The 24,388-nt window shown below is 40.9% G+C and overlaps 1 protein-coding gene across 3 annotated transcripts in view; it reads right to left on the reverse strand.

The window, feature by feature from the left end:
- LOC143167478 (transmembrane protein 132C-like) overlaps positions 1–24,388 on the reverse strand; it is a 219,872-nt gene that overhangs the window by 3,747 nt on the left and 191,737 nt on the right. For all 3 annotated transcript variants that reach the window (XM_076352932.1, XM_076352931.1, XM_076352934.1), the window contains 3 exons: positions 10,921–11,126; positions 10,166–10,439; positions 8,911–9,102 (listed from right to left, as the gene is read on the reverse strand). In XM_076352932.1, the coding sequence (XP_076209047.1) occupies positions 8,911–9,102; positions 10,166–10,439; positions 10,921–11,126 (672 nt within the window). The remainder of the gene's footprint in view (positions 1–8,910; positions 9,103–10,165; positions 10,440–10,920; positions 11,127–24,388) is intronic.

A 24,388-nucleotide genomic window follows, 5' to 3' on the forward strand; every position in this document is an offset into this window, starting at 1 on the left:
CATTAGAAGCAAACACAAAGCTAGAGGTCAGCTCTTTGCCATTTGAAATCCCATCCAGATGATAGAGATATTTACTTCTCCACGTCTCAGTAGCTTTCTTTGCAGGGGATTTCTTTATTTTTTCATTTGCTCTATGTCTTGCCTGTTTAACCAGCAGACGTGCAGGCAGATTGCCGGAGTGCAACTTCACACAAAACCGAAGTTCTTTTCTTCCCAGACTTAAACCGCAGATGGCCCTAATAACTTTACACTTGGGTACATCAGAACAACTGGGCTGAAAATCACTATCAGGGAAAAGCATTGCCACCCTGTTAACGTCCAGTCATAATACAAATTTACAACCTCATATGGTTTTCAATTGGCTACAATTTGTTACGCTATGGTTATAAACAAAGGGAATTGCTACCCTTCTAGTTAAATTTAAAGCTTTTCAATGATAACAGCAAGGGGCATTTAGCTGTGCAGAAGGTTGGGCTATACTGAATATTTGATTTCCAAAGTGCTATCAGCAAGTTCTTGAGGGACTGAAAGAAGAAAATTAAGTCGTGGCACAACAGGAAAGAAGGCAAAGTTCTTGGCGATTCAAATGCACTTCAAACAGCTGAAACGGAGCCAGGGTAGCTCAGAAGCTGGGAAGGGTGAACCGCGTAAGGAAATTAAAACAGCCGATCTTTCATTAGAGAAACAGCCCTGAAATGGCTGAACAGACAGAAACATAAAGCTGCAGGGCACAGCTTAAATTTATATCACAGAAATCTATAGTAGAGCAAACCCAGTCATGGGAAAGTAAAGGATTTTTTTTTTTAATGGATATGTGTAGAGAGAAAAAGATGCATCTCCTCCGGCAATTCAACACCCTGTTGCCTTCCTTCTCCCTAAAACAAGAGGACAGCCTCGCGTACCATCAGGGATGTGTGTAAGATACACTGACTTTTTATCAACCTATGGAAGGAAAAATCACCAGCATTGTTTCAAGCATATATCACAACAGGCTTGACACTGTCTGCCAGTGGTGCTCTCTTTTGGAGAGCAGAATGAGAAAATAATTGCAGGATTTTGTACAGTTAAAGTTGGAAATTATGAGACCTGTGCCTCCTCCCAGCTCCGCTGGGGACTTCCATAGTTCCATATCTCTACAAAAGGATTTACATTACTAAATCCTTTGCGCATTCCTTAATAGCCAAACACAGCATACCTAGCGTTGCAGAGCCCCAGATCTGATTATGGCCCTTACTATGCAAGTAGGTTTCACTGGTGGCAGAAGAGCACCTCTGAGGGATCTGAGGTCTCCGTCCAGACATTGGAGAGGAACACGTATGAGGAGCCAGATATTCTTCTTTCCTGTCTTCTTCAAGATATCCACATCCCTGTTTGGTTTTCTTATCTTGACGCCTTTCTGCTTTACCAGCCCTCAGGCACCTTTCAGGTTAAGAGGTAGCTAGCATAGAAAAATTCAGCCCAAATGGCTAGAATTTGACAAAGTTATAAGCAACTTCAAAACCATTTTTATTCTTTACACTATTTCTCCACTATTCTGCATTCCTGGTTTTATGAAGCAGAGATAGAGAAAAATGAAATGGCAGTCAGCTGAAATTTGCAGGCACACATGTAATTTACTACAGATACAGAGGCATGCAATAGCTTAGCCATTATTTTCAACCAGCATTGACGTTTTTTATTTCCAAGAGACCCTTTTTTCACAGGAAGAACCAATTTTTTCACAACACAACGTTGTCATGCTTATACTATGGACAACATTAATTAAAAGGGAAAGAAAACAAATGAGAGAAAGAGGGAGAGAATTTCAAATCCTGCCAAAGTATATTGTATCAGCCCAAATACTCTATTTGGCAAGAGATCATCTCCTCTCATTCACATTGTTAAAGGAAAGCTGAAGGCAGGGGAAGGAAGTGAATTTCCCAAATGATTATAAATTCTGAAAAGCTAAAAAGAAAAAAAGAAAGCAAAAAGAAATGATTTAGTACCATGTCCTTCAAAGAGCTGTTTCTGCAAATCCTATGTACTGCATCAATAAATCCCCTCCGAATCTCTGACAAGGTCCTCTAATTACTATCAGCAGATGAAGATGGATTGGAGCCTTCTTACCTGCAAAGTTGCTGCCCCTAGTCTGATGCCCTCAACACTGAGGTCACAAATGCTTGTGTTCATTAATTATCAAGCATAAACAAATAGTTTGAGGGATTATCTGGCTCTCCAGTCTTTCTTTCCTCCACTTTTCCTCTCTCTTTCACATCTGCATGCACACACACACACACGTACTCAGCTGCACTCTCAGAACAAATGAAACACAACTACACATTAGTGCCAGTGTCTCTTAGAGAACAGGATGATTTATATGGTGACTATGATGATGTGAAGTGAGTCAGATAATGTACATTAGATCATGTTAATGACAGCAAAATCCAGTCCAGAGGAGACAAAGAAACTGCTTCCCACAACCACTGGTGATTATCAAATATCACGCTTTCTCATAGCACATAAAAAACTTCCTTTATCAAGACACATTTTGTCTACATTTTCCCTTGTGCCTTTGCTGTTCTCTTCCTCCATTCCAGGTATAACTACACGGCAGACCAGCAAGTTGGCCAGTTCTTCTTGATCTGCTGCAGTTCCACCACCTTTTCTGGCCTTGAATTACATTCCTGCTTATCAGTCCAAAGATGCCACTTGATAAATCTTCTTGGAAAAACTTGCGTTTTGCTTTTTGTTAGTAGTTTTATCTCCCTTTGTTCTGGTTTCAGCAGGGATAGAGTTAATTTCCTTCCTAGTAGCTGGTACAGTGCTGTGCTTTGGATTTAGGATGAGAACAATGTTGGTAACGCACCGATGTTTTAGTTGTTGCTAGGTAATGCTTACACTAGCCAAGGACTTTTCAGCTTCCCATGCTCTACCGACTGAGCAGGCTGGAGGTGCACAAGGAGCTGGGAGGGGGCACAGCCAGGACAGCTGCCCCAAACTGGCCAAAGGGACATTCCATATCATGTGCCGTCATGCTCGACACATAAACTGGGGAAAGCTGGCCAGGGGGGCCGCTGCTCGGGGACTGGCTGGGCATCGGTCAGCGGGTGGTGAGCAACTGTACTGTGCATCACTTGCTTTGTATATTATTATTATATTATTATTATAGTTATTATTATTTTATTTCAATTATTAAACTGTTTTTATCTCAACCCACGAGTTTTTCTCACTTCTACTCTTCCATTTCTCTCTCCCATCCCACCGGGGCGGGGGGGGAGTGAGTGAGCGGCTGTGTGGTGCTCAGTTGCCGACTGAGGTTAAACCATGACACCCTTGTTATCCACTTGTTATGTTTAGGTGGGTAAAACAAAGGGGAAATTACCAGGGTACAGAAGTAACATGGCACTAATGGAAACCAACAGTCCCAGAGGAGCTCTGTATTGCCTGACCTGGAATACTTCAAACCCTGCCGGCTGAGTCACCACAAACACGATTGTTTGCTGGCTATGTCTGTTCCACCTAGATAAAACAAGGAGGCTCACACTCCAAAAGGCAACCTGAATGCAGGAAGCAGAGCTGGTTTGGAAGCTCAGTAGAAAGCCCATCATACAGAGATCTAATGAGTCCCACTGTGCTGGGACTTGCACGAGTTGCCTGTGAAAATCTGGGAGCCACAGTGATGATTATGTTGCCCTCTACATACATGCCCATCATACAGCATTTGAAAGTCTGCTTATCGATGTTCCACTGAGCCCATCTGTAGCATCACAGTCAGTGATTACAAAGTGTCCTTCAATACCTCCTCAAAAAAGCTGGGATCAGCTTGATACCAGGGCATGCTATCTTGTATTCTTCAAGCAAAAAATAGGGGAGTAAAGTGTGTAGGACTGGTTGCATTTTAGAGAATTCTGCTGCTTTAGAAACACAGATGTGAGGACTGATCAGTATATTTGATTTTATTCCATACCCAGAATAAAGAGGCCTTTTCATGGTCTTCATTCACTAAAGCACAAATAGAACTATTTGTGAATAAGCCCTCAAGTGCTGGGGTCAGCTGCAATAGTCCAGGAGTGAGGCAGGACACCAAAGGAAAGAAATGGATGGCTGGATGGCTCTGCAGAAAACAAATACATCCCTCCCTCAAATAAAGGCAAGGGAATACTGTTCTCAGCAGCTTCTATTAGACCAGCTCTGATTGTTCTATCTGGGGACTTGAATGCTGAAATGGGTTTCCCTAGCAATTTTATCACATGAAATATCAAAGTATTACATGTGCATTTATTTTTAAGCCTGTGGCTTGTGTAGTAAAAATTGGGCTTGATCGTTACGATGTGGAAATGAAAGGCAGCCAAGACTCAGATCTTAATTCAAACCATGCATTCCCCTACTGTGTATTTCTTTCTCTCCTTTTTGTCCAATCTGCTAATGTGACATTCCTTTCCAGTGGGAATTTGCTTGTATTTGCACGGGAAGAATTCAGATTCTTATCTAACAATACATCCTTTCTCCCTTTCCCATGCTGCTTAATTCCTTTGTCATATTTGTGAGCCATTACATTGCTCTGTCAGTTTAAAGAAGATATAAATACAATTTAAGTGTAATTTATACTGCCAGAATGGGTTAATGAATCCACACCATAAAAATACTCCTGACACCTGTTACTTAACTGTGAGATGTCAGTGAACTCCCAGAACTAGTTTGCATGAAGGACATAAGCTAAAACAGGACATTATTGTGTCAACCCAAAAGGCAGGGATGTGCAAGCAACTCTAGCTTGTCGCCCTGATTCAGGTGGTGCTGAGCACCCTCACCTTCTATCAGAGTGAGAGCTGACATCTCGGAGGACACTCCCTGAGGTTATGGATGACCTCACAGGGTTGGGTCTTGTCGCTGATGTCAACAGGAGCTACACATGTGAAAGAGAAGAACTTGGCCTTTAGAAAGCGCTAACACTGCTTTTTTTTCCCTAAGAAAATGTCTGCAATTTTCCAGTAGCACTGAGAGATATATTTATACACACAGTTATTTATTAAAGGCTTTCTTTTTTCTTTCTTTTATTCTATCTGCTCTCCCATTTCAGTTCATTAGACTACATGCAGTACCCTACAGTGATGAAAAAGCTATGATATGACTGTGAGTTTCCCTGCAGAGCCAGCTGCAATGTAAGAGTCCTTGAAGCTCACTCAGATCAGAGAACACTTAAACACTGTAGGTTTTCTTTTATTTACATTTTGGAGAGGCCTTTAAGATGACAGTGTTGATTTTAACAATGGTCAGCAAGCCAAATGGAACAGCTTTTCTACCTGAGCAGATGGCCACTAAAAATAGACTGCTCACAGCCACTGATTCCAAATTTTCAGAAGATATTTCAACTTTGATATTTAAAAGTTGGTCAACCTGCATTTATTTTTAGGCACCTAAATCACTGATCCACTTTTCAGTGCCAATGAGCTCCCCATTAATTTAAAAAAAAAAGGAATTATGGGCTCAGCATCCCTCAAGGTCACCTCGTCACCTCAGGTAATTAGTTGCCCAACTACAGATAAAGATATCTAACTTAAGGCACCCAAGATAAAAAACTTTAGCTTATCTTCTTTAGATTGCTAAGTATTTGGAGAAACTGCCAACTTTTCAGGACTTGTGTTTTGGCTATTTTGTGGCACATATACAGACATGGTGCGGTCATTATAATCAAGGAACTAATCTCGTCATTATATTCATTGAAAGAAAGTCACAGCAAAACCACTAAATTCATTCCTACGATACTGAAAGATGTGTAATAGCACAATCTGTATAATGCTTTACACCTTCCATTGCACTATACAGATGTACTGCTTAATCTGGTAGGGACAATATTGTGCCTGCCGGAGCACCAATTACCCAAGGACATTTGCTAATCTATGTTGAAGCTTGGCTACTGAAGGTGCTAAAGTGGAGCCAAGGAAAACATTTGACTAAGAACACACTGACTGTTTTTTCCATATAACAATGCTGAGACATACACAATCATTCCTGAGAAAAATAAAACCTTCAGCTATCTTAACTGTTATTTTGTTTCTCAGTTGCATCAACAAGGTTTGTATGAGTTACTTGGGCCTTTTTATAAACTTGTTTGAGAGGAAAAGACACACCTAAATAACGAAGGCCTTGCAACACTCAAGTATATGCTTAGTTCTGGGCTGCCTCTTGAAAAAAACCCTCTTTCAAAAGGGCTTGATTTTCAGAAAACACTCAGCACTTGCCTTCTGAAATTCCAGCTCAGTAAGGATCTCAGCTGGTATACTCCAAATCACGAGTCTCTTCTTGCAAAATTTAGCCACAAGCATTCCTACATTTGCATTAATTCTTCTAAGGGCAAGTGACTTAAATGTTATATCCTTCATTCAAACTGCAAACGAAAGGAAAAGATGTATGTAACTCGACAGACCACTCCTATGCTAAGACTATTTCCCTCAATGCATTTTCTAGTGTGAAATCTATTCCTGTCTTATTTTTTTGGTGATGCAAATGCAAAGTCCCTAAGGTCTCTTTTCAACAGCCCTTCCTTGGGCAAGCCCTGTCTATAGGCTGAGTAAGATTTAGGCCTGAGAACAAATGAGTGGCTTACAATAAGGTAGGAAGTAAATTGCACAGTATGTGGAATTAGATCAGGCCTCCGGGATGAAGGCACTGCCAAAGTGCCTCAGTAACTAGGGACTGTGCTCAGGTTCCACAGCAACCTGGCATGACCGGAGGATCAGGACTGCAAACACTCACAGTGCTTGAGCAGGATCTGACCCTCACAAATAAATGAGGAGCGATGCCCCCAGTAAAGCCTTCTGTTGGGAAGCAGGCAGGATACTTCTCTTTCTCCTGGTGAAGAGGAGGTGGTGGGAAGACAAGCAGAGGCAATGGGGGTGGGCAGGCTCCAACTGGAGGAGCTGGAAGGAGAAGCAGAGGCCGAAGTGGGATTCCACAAGAACATGCTGCTCTATGTTTGCAGGAAACTGGGACAGAAGGCGCCGTGCATAGAAGGAATGGGAAAAACTGACGAATTTGGGATTGCTACTAAGCAACCACATTTCCTTGGGCGTTCCAGATCCTGGTGTAGAGAAGGTTTTCCACTGCCTTCTAATAGAGTCTAGGTCCTGTTTTTTTTCCAGATGGAGTCTGGAGAAGAAACAACAGATTTTAAACTTCTTTTACTGAGAAAAAGATGCTTGATTTTCTCTTGCCTCCTGTTTTACAGTTGGTATCTTCAGTGAGCATGATGCAGTAGTGCTATCTGTAGGCCCAGGAAGAGGGCAGTAGGGCCAGCAGCACCCCACGCTGCCCAGCAGTACCAGAAGCAGAAGGCATTGCTCAGAATGGGAGCCTGATATGCCCAGCCACTTCCGTATCAGACAGGTGCCACTGAGGAAACTGAAACTGTCTCGCAAAAGAACATCAGCTTCAACAAAATATTTCACTAAAATTGTTCCATAACACAGATGCTGGGGAAAATAATTTCAAAACAAACCACATTTACGCATTTTTACTCTTTTGTATTATTTCATAACTTGCCAACTGTAGTGATATATAATGATGTCATATCACATCGCCATGCCGTAATACAATATGAGATCTCATGTTGTGCACTACTGAAATGCCCTGTCATAATATGCCATAACCTGATGTTGATAAATATCTTTGCATACTCAGGACAGATTATCTATAAATCTGAGAAGTTGACAATATCTGTGCAACGTTTCCAGATTCACAAGATCTTTTATCTGCAATCAAAGCCATGATTCTTTCAATGATGCTGCAGGACAAATAGTGCTCTGTCCTACATAACAGAATTGGGTTAGGCATGCTTTAGCTTTTGCTTTTACAGTTTTTGCCTGAAGACAGTATGTCAGACATGGTTTCTAAGCCCTGGAGAAGGGTATAAATGGGTTAATTACATAAGATTCTTATGTTTACAGGACGCAGTAAATGGAACAGATGGACAACATGTCCTTCTAGTTTGGACATTTTCCTGTCACTAAGTTATAAAACAATCTAAATTATTTTTATGTTCCAGAAAATTAGGTAGCAATGATCATGAAAATGGGCCATAAAACTTGGCTTGAGATCTCTCCCTATCTATGTGAGATGAAATATAGTTTCTGTGAGAGGAATAGCTGTGGACAGAATTAACTGCATGGTCCCCAGTCCCACTCTTCAAATCAACTGACTGAAAGAGCAATGAACATACAGATTGTTCCACTGCTACCGACCCTTGTTTTTAATCTGTTCCAGAGCAACTGTTTGCCTTGATCTGGTGGTATTCTCCAATCCTCTTCTCCATGTGGGTTGTGACCTGAAACACGCTGCTTGAAAGACTCCTTTTACAGAGATGGAAATTTGCTGGCTTAAATTAAGTAGGATCAGCACAGTGATACCCTTATGAACTGAATGATGAACCCCCCAAAATCCATCTAAAAAATAAAAGGAGAGAGGAGCCTGGCAGTCTGTCATGACTCCAGGAGGGAAAAGAAATGTATTTGGCTATCTCCTGCCTCTACTTTATAGCTCTTCAAAATATTAAATTATTGTGACACACAGAGCTCTGTGCTCTCTGGCATGGAAAACAAGGGCACACTCATATAGCAAACAAGGATCACTGTCCAAAGACTGCCTGTGTTGCGAAAATAACAGATGTTGCATCATTTAAAGAAAGGGTATTAAAAATGTAAGTAATATAAACTTCAGTGTAGTCAGAACTTTTACTGCAGATTAAGTCCATATTTGAAGGGAAGAAATGAGAAGACAATTCGATAGCACCTCTAGAGGAAAGCAATTGAGTACTACACCTGTACTTTAAAGTTTAACTTCTAAACTTGTTACGAATTATCATCTGTACTTCACCTTGATAAAGCACTGCCCCATCCCAAAAGGCAACAACAGTAAATATGGAGTGTACACTACCTGCTTAGGAGTATGCAGCAGCTCTTGGGCAATGGTTGTAGCCACAATAGCCCGACTGCTTGCTGCGCTTGGCTGAAGAAAGAGTGAAAGCCCAGCCACCAGCTGGACTCCAAGGTCTGTTATGGTCACTTTGTCATCTAGCACAGTCACTGTCTTCTCTGCTAGGATGGAGTCAGACAGAGGAGACAAAACCTTTGAAGAAACACAAAAGAATCAACTTAGGAAAAGGCCAATCAATTAAAATAACCTTTCTTAAGGTCATCATCCCTTCTTGTCTCCAAAGCTTTATGCATAGAAATGAAGTGGCAGAGCACACTGGAAAGGCAGTCTGATTTCATTAGCAGGGTCGGAAAAACATTCAGTAGAGAGGTTATAGCTGAGAACATTGCATCCAAAACTGAGAGCTATACTCTCTCAGTTGTGTTATTTACATCATTTCACTAGAAGAGTCAATTTAAAACTTTCTTCCCCTGTTATTCTGTGTCCCAGTGTGAATGAGCTCATCAGATTTACTTCCCAACCATTTCAAAGGGAGGTTAGCAACATCCAGGATTTGTCCTTCACTTCTTTGCTTGGAAATTCTCATTTCTCTCTCTTTTCTGTTTCTGATGAAGCATCAAGGTAGTAGGATACCCTTCCCTTTAATGAAACTAATGGCCATACTGCTATCTTTAGGGAACTAAGGATAGCTAGTTCATGCACATACTGTCTTCTCCACCTTCCCCATCTCATATCTACAGCCTAGATTAGCTATATTCACTCTTTGTGCATTGGCTTTAGTAAGGATTTAGCTGGGGCAGAACTGGGATATGGTGTTGACCACTTGTGCCTTTCAGGGTTATTAACCAGGTTGTATTTTTTTCCCTGAATTAATGTTTAAGTAAGTCAAAAGAAACTTGGCACAGTCTAAAGATCGCTGTCTCAAAAAGTCAAATGGTGCCCATCAGCTGACTGGTGGTAACCTGCATCCATCCGGGCAAGAGCTCTGACTTCTCACTGAGCCTGGAAGTGCTGCCTCTCCTAAAGATCTCTGAAGGCTCTATGGCTTCCAGCTCCTGGCCATACTGCATGCCTCGGACCACCTCTAGCTTGGATCACTGTGGTTGGGTTAATGCTGTCTGTGACACTCTAGGTGGTCACAGGAATGTAATGGGAAATTATCCTGTTTCAAGACAGCAGAACACTGCACTGGATTTATGTCCACACACAGGTTCTCTACGGGAATAGCAGAATGTGGCAGTCTAGAGCACAGTACCTGCATCGTTGTCATTCCTACTTCCCGTCCGATCAAAATCCTGCCTTCCTGCAGCTTGGCGATGTGAGGATCCTCCAGTTTCATAAAATCCATCACCAGGTCTGTAATGTCAAACTGCCAATCTGAGCCCAGCAGGTAGCTCAGCTGACCCCAAGGACTAGAATCCTCAGCTACAAATTGTGTGAGGACTCGCACCATGGCATGCTGGTACTGCAGAGTGCATCCTCTTCCTTTCCGCTCATCTTCATCCTCATCATCACTGTCTCTGGTGGGTCTTTTTTCAGAAGAAAATGAAGCATAAAGAAATGTTTTCAAGAACATTAGTGAAAACTAACATTAGAGTGCTAATGGAGAATACCCCCTTAAATAACAGCCCTCCCTTCTGGTTTTTTGGACCATTGCTAATTCAGGGCTACCTAGCATGATGAAGGACCATACAAATTGACTATAGCACTTTTTCATCTAAGCTGGTATGTCTGAAGAACAACAACTCTGTAAGCGGACCTTACCAGAGCACCACACCGTACTCTGTTGCACAGGACAGACACATGCACAGAAGCAAAACTCCCACAAATTTTAAAAGCTTTATTATATCTGCAGATGTCCGGTGCAAAGCTGGGGATTCCTGTACTGCTGTTCCTCAGGGAAAGATGCTGCATTTTGGGTGCAGGTGTTGCAGCTGTTCTTGCTGACAGTTAAAATCAACTCCATTCATTTTACAAAAACACCCAAGAAATTTAGCAAGTCAAACCCACCTTTTGTTGGAAACAACTGGGACTCGCCAGCCTTTTATTTGGCTCAGTTCTGTGTCCGAAATGTCAATCTGAAGAGGCAAGCGTGGAACCCAGACTGTGATTTGCAGAGGAGCACTCAGATACTGATATGTGAAGTTGACAAGCGCATTCACCTTGCCTTTCATTTCTTTGCCATTGACAAAAACATAGTCACATCTGTCAGAAACCTAAGGGAGGGGGAAGAGGGAGAGAAAGAAGAAAAGGTAATCACTGTGACAAAACAACCTCAAAGTGTAACCCTGGCATCTCAAACCCAAAAACAAACAAAAAAGGCTCCCTTCTCTTTATGCATGTTAATGATGGCCTTTTGCAATGGGAGCAGCTGAACACAAAAATCCTTCATTGGCTCAGGAGGCATAATTATGCTGGAGATGCCTAAAGACTGGATACTATTTATGAAGCTGGTGGTTGATTTTCTGTTTGTTATGCAGTGAGCCACTAGCCGATCACAGTGCTGTGGAATTTATAATGAGCAAGGCTCCTTCACGGCTTGGTCAAGAGGAACCCAACAAACCAAAACAGGTTTCAATAGAGGCAAGCAGCAAATCAAAGCTGTACCCTGATGAGTACCTTCATCAGCGGGTGATGCTGCTTTCAGTTGTCAAGACAAAGCTGGCTCTGGAGTGGATTTCATCCACTGAAGAGTAACAGAAGTCTACTCATTTCCTCCGCAATAAACATTATCTGTTTATAAATGTTTACATTTTGATTAAAGCTGTAAAGTATTTCTAAACACCGCAGTAGATTTATAATTAACATGTAAATGCTGTCCTGAAATATAAGCAAGCATTATCATAGTCATGTAAGAGTTATATCAGTAATCACTTCTTTAATCAATGTTGTAATTTACAGACCATTGAGTTTTCTCATTTATTACGTTACTGAGTACTAGTGATAAAATCACTCATGAATATATAAATCATTAAGAGGGATGCAGATAGTATGAAGTGACTCCGTGTGATAAAGTCATTGTCATATCTATTCCTAAAGGTGTCATAAATGTCTGGGGAAATCCTGTGGCACATTAATCATACATTAAGTGGCTAGCAATGGGAGCTGTTACATTACTAAATGAGCTGGTATGTCTGCAGAAATTAACAGTAAACTCAGCAGATCTCTTCAACTCCTGCTCTTGCTCCCACGCCATCAGAATTCTATTTCATCACCCATAACAAGTACCGTTAGTGCTGGCAATGCGTCTCCCCACCTGAACATATATTTATATTATTATCTGCTCCCTTTTATCCCCACTCCCATTCCCAATATAATTTTATTCTAATGAAGATTATCAGCCAGAAATGCTTATGTTCCCAGGCTAATCAAACAGATGGATGTCCTCTGTGACCACAGATACAGGAGCTTAACTGTTCCCAGTTTGACATACACATCCCGTTTATATCCTCTGTCAGGTTTAGGCACTGCTCACATTCTGGTAAAATATTTGATGGCAAGATTGCAAAAGGAAACCTCAGAGAACACAATACAAACATTTCTGTGACTCATTCCCTAGGATGGTTATGCTGTAACTGGGCTCTGCTGACTGAGAACAGTACTACGTACTACAATACCTGACCCATCTGTCTGTTTAGGCTTCTCCCTCAGACCATCTAAGACAGGTTTAAAAGTCTGAAGGTGGCAGAAATGTCTTCATTTTATCACTATGAATGGCATGCCCTATTTTTACATGTATTAACTTGAATGGCAATGCAGAAAGGGGTTTAGTTCACACTAGGCTGTTTCAGAATGACTATTTGATCTAATCTAAAAGTACTATGCAGCAGAGGTGCATAATATAATATATAATACCACGCAGTAATTCAGAACTCTTTCCTAGATGGGCTGTTCTTTCTCTCTATGGTGCCATTGCATCAGCTTCACCCTGGGAGAGGAAACATCATGAAAATGTTTCTCATGAAAACAATTCCAACTGCACAGGCAAGCAAGGTTCTACATGTCAGGAGGTACAGCCTTGACTTCCTGATCAGAGGCATTTCTGCCTAGAGCAGTGTACAGCCGCTAAGACATACTGGGGGCATTCAGCTCCTGTATTTGAGCTGCTGATGCCTAATGCATCAGCACGTTGTCTCGCTGCTGTCTCAGTTGCATGGCCAGTAGGTGACTTTCCTCTCCCGATGCTTGGCAGTGTTACTACCCCTCTCTCTGAAGCTGCCCATGTCTCCCCACCAGAGATGGAGACCCTGCGAAGTATCTTAGACCAGATACCTAATTCTTAGGTGGCTGAAGGTAAAAGGAATTCACATCTAAATAATATACCACATATGAATGTTACCTATGGCACAACATCCTCAATGAAGTTCAGGGTACAAGGAAGCCCTGGCTGACACAAACTCTAATTTCTGTCTTCCTCTGTAACCTCAGGAAAGTCAATTCAACTCTTTCTGTCCATTTTCCCCCACTGGTGTAAACAACACAACCCAGGGAGCCTTGGTCAGCAACAGAGAACTGCACTGCACTTGGAGCACAGAACAACTTCTAGAGCCAAATGGGAAGTTGTGAGCGTGCCTGGGGAGACGACCCTATGTCTGGATCATTTGACAAAGCAGCTTCAGATATGGCTTCTTGGTTCTTTAGCCCTATCTTCCTTTGAGCAGAAGCTTTTGGGAGGCTTGTCAATAAGATCTAATTTAATTCTGCTTGGAGCAGTAGCCATTGCCATCCTGAAACTGATTCCATCCTATTCATTTCTATGGAGTTCATCCCAAAGACGAATGAACTTTCTGAGTTAGTTGTACAAGTTGTTTATTTATGCACATAGTAAATCACATGCACATGCTGATAAAAGATTTCTGGTAACATAGCTTCAGACTGACCAGGTCTGGTCTAGATGTATGATTTAATATTATCTAAAGCCCAATGTTGTCAGTTACAGAACAAATGTGACTGTCAGGGAAAAAACACAATAACAATAGTAGCAAAACTGCAATTCCTAAATGGTTCTGGGCTGAGATCCAATCTCCATCTGTATTTGTAAAGCTGCTATATGCCTTCATGGGTATGTGACAAACAAATGGCTAAACAAATATATACAGCATCCTAAGGATGTGGCTGCTGTAGCTACCACACAGCCTTTAAAATTGCTACAGGTTAATATTTATTACTGGACATGCATCAGCAATAGTGGCAAATCTTTATGAGTTGCATTGAGAAAAACATTACTCTCTTCACCAAGTACAAGCATCGCTAATGTCCTTACACATGCTTTTTCTTCTGTTCCTGTATTTCTGATAAAGAGGTAGCACACAGAGAGTACAGGAGGAGCGAAGCTTATATTCTATTGTATTACTGCATGCATTTTAACTGTTGTGTTTTCAGGTATCCATTCTTGAAGCAACATTGATTGCTTTTGACAAAGAAAGGCAACAGACTTCCCAACTAGTGCTATACAGGGGATGAAAGGGAAAAAGTATCTTAGTGTCTAATTCACAATGTGTGTGTGCTCTCCATATGTACAGGATTAAGGATACTCCTTCTCAAGAAACGTTCAACTAAAGCTATTCCATAGCCTACAGCTTCTATAAGCAACACATCTCAGCTAAGCTTAGCTATAGCAGGCTAGCAGAATGAGAGCAAGTGGGTTTGCTTCCCTTGCCCTTGTCTCACACAGTGTCACTTAAAAAATAAATAAAAAGGATTTCTCAGCCTCGGAGAACAAATCCAGATGTACTGGTTCTGCTACAATTTACAACATCAGCAAGCTACATTTAAGGTCTGATTTGCTAAGCAGATGCCCCTCACAAAAAAAGCGTAGGGGTTATATGGTGCAACAACAGACCCCCTTAGTTCAGGTTAACTCAGATAGAAATAACATCACAGTCAACTTGGTTTTGGAGTTATTCAATGCAGACTTGGCAAAACTATTTTGATCTGTTCTCATATGGGGTTAAAAGAGATGGAAACACAGGACTGGTAGGGACAACCTAAAACACTGTTGCATGGAATCATGGAGGAAGGATAGAAGGGAGATTAAGAAGAGTAATAAATTAAACTGGATCATATTAGAACTCAAATTCTTTTTAATTAAAAAGGTATACTTGTTTAAGCATTTTTGATAGATAAAAAGTATCCCTCTGTTTTCCTCCAGGGTTTTGCAATGCTTCTGGAAGGTCACTGAACAGTACAATGACCGGCTCTCATCTGTGAGTGCTGCCTGCAGTAGTCTAAGGAAGTTTCTAATAGAAGCTGGAGACACTGTGAACAGTGATCTGTCTCTCATCTCCTGTAGTATTTATGCTTTTACTGTGAAAACATCTTCCCTCTGAAAGTGCTTTTTATCTTTGGCATCAGAAGAAGTGAGAGATGATGAAGGGAAAGCCTGCTTCACCACCACCTTTAAGTGATTGTTTTTTTCTATTTTGCGTAGCAGATCAGCAAGAGGTTTTGCATTTTAAAGAGCTTTCTCTGATGCTATTTCAACAGTTTCTTTCATTATTAAGCTGCATTCAGCTACTTTCCCCCTTTTTTCTATTTTTCTAACGTCTCTCTCCAGATTAAAACTAAAATAAAGAAGCTAGACAGCAAAAGACAGGGCTAAGCACAATTCCCTAGAGGTTTCTTCTTTATCTTTCTTTTTTCTGGCATTATATTTTTGTGCCCCTTTGTAACAAAGGCCATTGCCTTTCCAAATGACTTGGATAGATTCTCTCTGCAACAAATCACATTTTATTGAGCTGACAGAGAAAACTGCTGCCTGGAAATCAAGAAAGAGTCACTCCTGAATCACTACCTATGGCACTATGTGACTTTGTGATCTGGGGAGTGAATGTACCGTTCCATCTGGTAATGAACAGATTAGCTGCAGTGAATATTAAGGAGATTCCTAGTACCGTTACCAGTCAAGACCTTTGGGTCTTCCTCTACTTACTCCTTTCAGATTAAGGTCTTGATCCCACCACGACCTCTGTATTGCAGAATTGCAAGAAGGGAGCATGAGCTGTTTGAGTTCACCACAAAGGATGTGACAACGTACTGCCTTGGACTCTGCAGCCGTAAAGGGGCTGTTGACGCTTCTGTAAGCATATCGGGTTTGCTGGGTTAAATTCCACTACAGATTCCTGAGAAATCTTCATTCAATTACTGGTGGAGGCAGATAGTTTACAAAAGACAAATTTGATGTCAAATATAAGCTAAGACTGTCTTTCAAAAGATGGTGAACTCAAACCACTGCCTGTTCTGTTTCGTATGTGTTGTACACAGGAGTGGAAAGAACGACAACTATAAGACCTAAAAATAAACGAGTGGTACTGACTCTGTGAGTCTAGTCTAGTCTAAGCTTGTTTATTCTCCTAGTGGTTTTTCACCTCTGGAGATATCAGCCCAGTCTCTGAGGGACAGTTCTGAAGGACAAAAAGAGAAGTTTTTAATATGGCAATCCTGTCAAGTTTATGAACACTGAAGATTTGTGAGGCATCAGTCCATTTTCTAGGTAGAAGTCTGTGTGGTTTGCCCTTAATTAAACACCCTGAGGTTTAAAAAGTCTCAGAACTTCAAGACTGAACAGAAATGAGGAGATATGATAATCGTAGATGTCCTGCTTATACTCCTCAGGTTCAGAATCTTGTATTTTGGTGTGTAAACCCATTTACCCATTTCTGTTATACTAATGTAAATGTTGCTAAAATATTCAAAGGTTACATAAATGTTTAAATATTTATGCAAGCACTTCTATGAGCAAAAAGATTTTTCCAGTATCTCTTAAAAGAATCTCAATTTCAACGAAAAAATTTACAGGATAATTAGTAAAGAATAGTGATGTTCAGCACTTTTCAAATATACGACACTCCTGCTATTTCAGCTCAGCATCATCACTCTTACATACCAGAAGGGCAATTGAAGCTCATGGAGGTTAACCTTCGTGAACAAAGTCATTCACTCCATTAAGGAATACAGAGCACCAGAATGACTTATCCACTGAATATACTGACACTTACATAATATATAGAAAATATTAGACGGTGATAATCATTCCACAAGCTTTCTGGACAATCCTTTAGAATTTTGTAATATTCATGTCCTTGCTATAGAATTTCTTCTAAGATTTTTTTTTTTAACAACATCCTCTGTAGAAAGGGAATTATGCTCTACTAAATTCTAGAGATTTTGAGAGAGACTATATAGCTCTCTAGCCTTGATTCCAATTAAACACTAGTTTTATACATAAAGGAAATCCTGTGCTACATGAACATTAGGTGATGGCAACTGCTTCATAAGAAGGATTTCAATGCCTGGTTGCATAATCTGATTAATCAATAACCTACTACTGGAAAATGGAAGCTGTCTCAAGGCCCATACTATTCATTTTTTCATGTTAAACTGTTTAAGTCTGAGAAGAGTTAAAGCTTCAGACCTGAGCTCTTCCATGATCTCTGGAATGATATTTACAGCTTTGTGACACTGTTAGAGCAGCCTTTAAAATGGAAGCATCCATTATAGGAGTTGCTAATTGCTAGTGTGACTTGACTTGCCAGAGCCACCCCTCGTTCCCACTGCCTACAGTTGGAGCTGTGCTCAGTGACTTGGAAAGTGAAGCCAAAAGCTCCCCTCACAGGGCGAGCATAAAGGTAAATACAGTAATGCAGACTTAACACTGATAAGACTGTCATCTTAATAAATGAAAGGCTTGATATTTCACGTTACATGCAAGAATAACCCTCAGAGTTGTTTTTACCTACGACCCACCAAAAGAAAAAGAATGAATTTGTTTCGTGAAATAGTTGAGGAATAATTACTCCCATTCTGGAAACAGTGATGAGGGAGCAGGGCAGGTATTACACTTTAATAACTGAATTAAGCCTTATTCTGCCTCTCTTAGAACTAACTGTCTGCAGTTTTCAATGGATAGAACAGCTTGTGCGTTGGTGTTGCTTTGTGCTTGTAAACAGCTGCCACATTCCAAATGCAGTTTCAATCCCTGTGATCAGTCCTCAGGCAAAGTTCCCAGCAACCCACACTAATAACATGGGGATCGAGCCCTGAGCGCTGAAGAAGAGGAGAAGTCTCTAAAAATCAGGGCTGTAGTTTAGAAGCCATTTGGACTCCCTCTGCTGAGAAGGGTCTGCATTTTCAGCATCAGCAGCCAGATTAGCAAAACTAAGTAGAAAACCCCCAAAGCTAGAGAGCATTTCTTAGGGAAAAGGCTGTACATTATCTAATCTCATTACAAAGATTTTGCTGGCAGCTTTGCAGAGCAGAAACCGTACATTTAACTAACTGAGTATCATTCACTACGACAGAACTGAGAGAGTAAAAGGGGCACAAAATGCCAGCTGAGACTGGAGGGCATCTATTTGCTCCCAAATGACCAGCTTTTGAAGCTGAACTGTAGCTGCGCTGAGCCACAGGAGCTCTCTGCAGCTAGCATTATCACATAAAACAAAATCTGTCTTGTTTTGTGCACTCTCGAGTCAAGTAATTTCTGAAAATGGGGCCAAACAGAGAGTTTGGCTCCTACTTACTAGGGATATGCCAGACTATATATGCAGCATGGTCCCAAATATCTTGCTTGGCAAAGCAGGATCCCAGGGTGAATGCAGGGACTTTTAATTCCATCTACACACTTTGGACAATAGTTGCACATTTGAGAACATCACAATGCTTGTCATTTTCTAACTTAATATGTATCTGCAATGTACAAATTCACAATGTGTACATTACAGCTATTGGCAGAAAAGGAAAGGAGAAGCAAACCATCGTTTCTTCTGACTGTATTACTCAAAAAGGTCTGCAGAAAACTGCTTATCTTCCCATCATATCTACAGCTGTCACAAGACTAATGTTATTTCTCCCATTTACTTTCCTGGTCTTGATCTTGCCGCTTTGAAGTTGATTTTGAAGCACTTTCTGTGGAACTTGAGGCACTGTTACTGCCACTCTGCTTTGATTTTTCATTTGGGATGTATAGGTTTTCCATACTGACATCACTAACGCAGGTAGTGAGCTGGGTGAAGGCATGAGATCACAGGGAAAGAAGGCTGCAAGGATAGAGTTTAAAAGTTTCTTTAGCTCCCCTTGAAATTTTTGCATTTTATGTGATGGCAAGGTATTTACAACTTTTATCGCTGAATTTAAGTATCGCAGACCATGTCAATTTTGAGTTTCAATTTCCACAGAGGCTAACTGCTTGGGGAGTAGTGGTATGCATTAATGATATTACATCTTCTATGAAAGCTCCGCATATTGCTGGCCTATATGCTGTGTTTGCATCTGACAAAAGTGTGCGGTAAAGCTTCATTTTTCTAAAGCTCCTCTGAAGTTTTTCTGCTCTACCGATGTATATTGATCTCCGTAAAACACAGGACTATGAAAAATATGGAGGAGGGCAAGGAGGTGGACGTTCTATTAGCAATTCTGTTCAGAATATAACATATCATATTAGATTTACCAGAAGAAAAGCCTACAAAGTCACAGGGCTTCAGAACAGCAAAACAATGGAATTCCCATGCTGTGACCTTCCTGTTTTTAAAGCTTTTCAGTTTCACACAAATCACAGGAACACATAGAAGAGGAAAGAGGAGCCATCAGAGAATTAGGGTGCTGGGTTTGGACTCAGAAAGAGATACAGCTTCTGGTTTTGAGGGCTTTCAAGGCTGCATTAGGGTGTGGTGAGTAGGAACTGTATTTGCAGTTCATCAGCTACCGAACATAAACTTCAGGAAGGTCATTTGTGGTGGCCCTTGGGGGTATCTGCACCATGCAGTAGATGTGACAGAGATCCCATGCTTGTTCTGAGCCTGCTGCTGTGTCCCTACAGCCCCGTGCGAGACCCTAGCTCAGGACGCAAAAGCAGCATAGCTGTGTTGGCTCTGTGTGGTGTCACGCAGACTGAGCTTTCAGCTCCTGATTCTGGAGCTAACCAAGGCCTGAGAATGAACACACAGGCACCTTACAAGGAGTCGTCCAACTTTTCTACATTCCTTCCAGAAAGTTATACAACTACTTTATTTTTTAAAATGAGAGTACTGCTACAGTTTTGACTGTGTCGGCTGAAGTACCTGAAAGGCATCAACCCTCCACGAGTAGCTGCCTGCATATTACAGCGGAGGAGGATTGGCAGTAGCTGCTGTTGTTTAGACTGACCCCTCCACGCTTTCACTGAATCTTGCAGGACTGCCATAAAACCACAGAAGAGAGCATTATGTTAAAGTGACTGCACAGAATATGGCCTGTCTATTATTAGACCACACTGGATTCCTGGAAACCCCATCTAGTGTGACTTTCCATTTCTCCCTTTGTTTTATAGGGTTGAGTTAGGAATGAGACTTGTTTTAATCAGAGGTTTATCCACCTACTCATTATTCAGCATACTCTACTCCACAACAGTTGCACCTAGCTAACAAACGCTAAATAGAGTTTTATTTGACCTAACTAAAAATGAGCGATAAATCAATTGCATTATATTCACTGTAGGAGCTTTTTATTGGAAGTTAGTGTTGTTCCTCGATCAAAACAGCTGGTAGGAACAACCAGTTCTTTCTAGTCAGCCCCTTGTTTTTATTTTCTCCTATAACCTGCACTAAAAACATAATGTGAAGCCCTAAATCCTCTGAGTCTTGAAGGCTTTGCAATAAAGCCCCATACGAAGAATATATATGTATGCTGAGGTGCAGTAACGCAGTGCAAGTTTGGACGCTTACCCTGCCGTATGCAGCAGGAGTTGAAAGGTATGAGGGAAAATGTAACGTGCCCGTGACGTGCCAGGGTTTCTAATGGGACGAAATCTTCTGAAACTCTGCTTCCCCTTGAAATCACCATCTGCATCACACTTCATCACAACCCACCACATCATTATCTGCCTCCAGATGCTGCTGGTAAGAAAGCACAGGGAAGAAACCTTAGATGCCATGGGAAGCTTCGTTTTGAGCAGACTTAGCTTTCCTCTGACAGATACTTAAGAGATTCCTCATTTTTATATTTTGGCAGTATCTGTAATAATGTTTCACTGAACCAAGTACAATTATCTCCAAGCTATATTTAGGACCAGAAGCACTGATTCTCTACAAGATCAGTTCTGTAATGCTCATCGTGTAACACTATAATTTCAATAGGAAAGGGACCAGATCTTGAATTAGCCCTGTGGAGAGCAACACACCAGATATTTAGGTCCTTCCTTAATACTCTCAAGCACTTCCATATCCTTTAGCACTGCAATGCACCGGGTAAGGACAGTCACACCCTGATTCCCATTCATCTTCATACAGGTTTTGTCAGACCAATGTATTTTGGCACTAGCACTTTCTTTAATGTAACACTTCACACCCTTCCATCACACCAATGTTTCTGTCATCACCTGTCCCCATCTCACCACTCCCTGGGCACCTGTTTTGCTCTCTCTTGGTTGCACGTCTGGAAAGTTCCAATGGATCCAAGGACCAGCTGAGCCCTTACAGTAAGTAGATCAGGTAGCAGAAGCTGGTGCTGCAGCAGGACGTTATCCCCAGTGGGATCAGTATCCATCCATAGGATGTATGGATGGATAAAATCCATCCATACCCCAGTATCCATCAGCTGTGGGGAGAAGCTCATCCCCGTTCAGGTCAATATATGTACAGTGTGGGGACCTCTGCTCTCACTAACAGAATATCAGCCTTGCTTATGCATGGATAACCACACTTTTCTAGGTAGGGCTAATATAAATAAAGGGCAAGATGATTCCTTTACTGGCGGAAGCCTGCTTTTGAATTACAAAGTCTGGCAGCCAGCCCCCATACTCAGAGAGCAAGCGATCATGTTGCCCCAATATACAGCCACTGATCCAAGTCAGAGTAAGTATCTTTCTATTTGGTGCCTAAACAATATGATGAAAAAGCATCCATAGACACATAATCTTATATTTATTAAGATTTTTTTTCTCTGGAATAGCTATAGTACTATGATGAAACATTAAGGAGCCTCAGGGACTGTCCCCATACCATTAAAATCTCAGGGTGAGCTTTCCTGATGGCTTTAATGAGTGCAGCACTTTAATGAGTCCAGGATTGAGGCTTAAGAGTTTGATTCTTTAGTCGCTGCCTGTATGTACTCAGCCACTCAGCTTGGAACTGCATTCAACCTACTGGCGGAAAAATGCATAACAACTTTTAATAAAAATACCTATGGTTGCTGCTAACTAGTGGTTCCTCTGCCTATCAAAGGGAAAAAACAGTGCTTCTGCATCTAGTTTTAAAACACATTTTAAGTTTTGCAAATACTGGAAAGTAAGGAAGAACAGTGACACTTCTTTGTAGTTAAATAACAACTGAAGAGGTTGAAGCACAGCTATTTGTATAAGATTGGGTATGTTAAGACAAGAGCAAAGTTATCATCTAAATAATGAAGTGCTGTTGACTTTTCCTTAGTAAATAGGGTATTATGATATGGTTCCAGATATACAATTTAAAAAATATGTTACTACAATTAGTACACAACTATTTATTTATCTCTTATGAACATGTCCATCTGTCAGCTTCCTTACTGGCAAACTGAGACTCTCCTACATCATGTGTTACACAGCATCCAGACTGACCTTTAATCTGAATAGATTCACAAATGAACAGCAGCCATTTCAACATGAGTTTGCATCTCTTTAGTAAGGATTAATTTCATTTCATAAACTGTTTCCACCACAAATGGCAAAATCTCTGAAACATTTATGAATCCTGGACGACTATTTCGTATGAGTATGCTCCCTGATGTCAGCAGTATTCACAGTAAAGTTACTCATATGTGTAAATGATTCCTGGATTGGGCCTTTAAACAAGCTCTGTAACCTCGACAGGTGTCTGTAAGTCCCATCACTATTGCTTTGAAAATGTTGATACTAGCAGTAGTTCCAGTCTTTTCCAGCTATTAAGCTAGAGTTCAGCCACAACCCCCCCTAGCCAGATTTTCAGCCCCCGACAGTTCAGTGTTGCTTTGATCTGGGATTTTGTTTCAAGTTACTGTGATGAGAGGGACAGCTGTGACACTCTGTCCTGGATTTTAGCTCCTAACAGAAATTCCTAACATTCTTGCAGTGGCCTTTACCTGCGGTTAATGTCTCCCTCTGCTCATCAGTCCCAATGAAACCAAGAGCCCACCATTTATTAACAACTACTGAGGGACATCTTAAAGGTAAGATCCGTGTCTCTGTTTCCAGTGATGACCACAGCAGCTGCATGTGTGGACTAATATTATCTGAATCCGTGTTTTGATCTGGATACATCTCAGAGCTATTAATGCCATTTAAAAATGAAAATAAGTAAGTAAGGTCTTTAGAGTATGGTTCAAGACTAATACACTGAGACTAGTATGCAGCTTTTAATTTACCAATTATAAATAACACCAATAGAATAAGAATATGATACCATGTATACAGCATCCCCTCTGGTAGCAATGGGATAAAAGCTAGTCCAAGAATGATGAAATACAAACCCAAAATGTTTACAGTAGCTTCTGAAATACACGTAGCACTGAAGACTTTTAAACTCAGGTTATTTTCATGGAAAAAACATCCTCAAGCTCGTAAGCATTATCAAGAGTTTTCAATCTGGAAATGTCACAAGGTATTGCAAGTCTCCTGAAACTCCGCTGCTCTTCACAGCATGAAACCCCTTCTGTTCTAGCAGCCAGGTGACCTGGGAACCCGGAGCAGTATTTGCTCTTGAGCAAACTGCACAAAAGCACCAGCAAAAGCAGCCACGTTCCACCTGAATTTCTAGGAGATGAAAAGGAGCCTATGCATGCAACTGCAATTACTATTAACGGATCCAGATATATGGATCCTATTGGTAAATTCCAGCTTAGCAAAGTAAAATTTGGCTGTTGCTTGATTTTTAGTGCCATAATAAATTTTGTGTCCACTTTTAAAAGGTTGGACCACTGTGTGAAGGTCTAGAGCATTCAAAGACTTTTAAAGTTCATGAAATCAACCGTAAATTTGGAAGTAAAGAGTTGAAACTATGGGACAATAAAAAAAGGAAAAGGAGTAGTAGTCAGCAGATTAAGACAGGACACAAACTGTGCACTGAGCTGCCTCAAGACCATGCTTATCACTGGGGAAACTATTACCTGTTACTTGCAGATATATCTTAGGTTTAGATTTCTGCTGGGCTCTGTTACTGGGAATAATGTAATTGCAGCCAAACTGAAGGCACTGTAAAAATTAATATAAATAAGCTTTTATCTGACGGCCATTCAAATTGCTGGGAGAAACATTACCTTTAGGCTCTTTACCTGAACCATACAAATGGACACTTATTTATTTGATGACTAAATATTACAAGCCAAGTGCTAATAGGTACTGCTCATCTTCAACTTCTAGCTTAACTCTGTATGTTTGCCTGAATCCAAAGTTATCAGAAATTCCACACAATTGAAATCAAAGAAAAATATCTGTACAAAGCGGTATATGATAATATGTCTAAGTATTAAATAGCTCTCATCAATAACACCTTTT

The sequence above is a fragment of the Aptenodytes patagonicus genome, chromosome 15 (assembly GCF_965638725.1).
Source record: "Aptenodytes patagonicus chromosome 15, bAptPat1.pri.cur, whole genome shotgun sequence".
Lineage (NCBI taxonomy): Eukaryota > Metazoa > Chordata > Aves > Sphenisciformes > Spheniscidae > Aptenodytes > Aptenodytes patagonicus.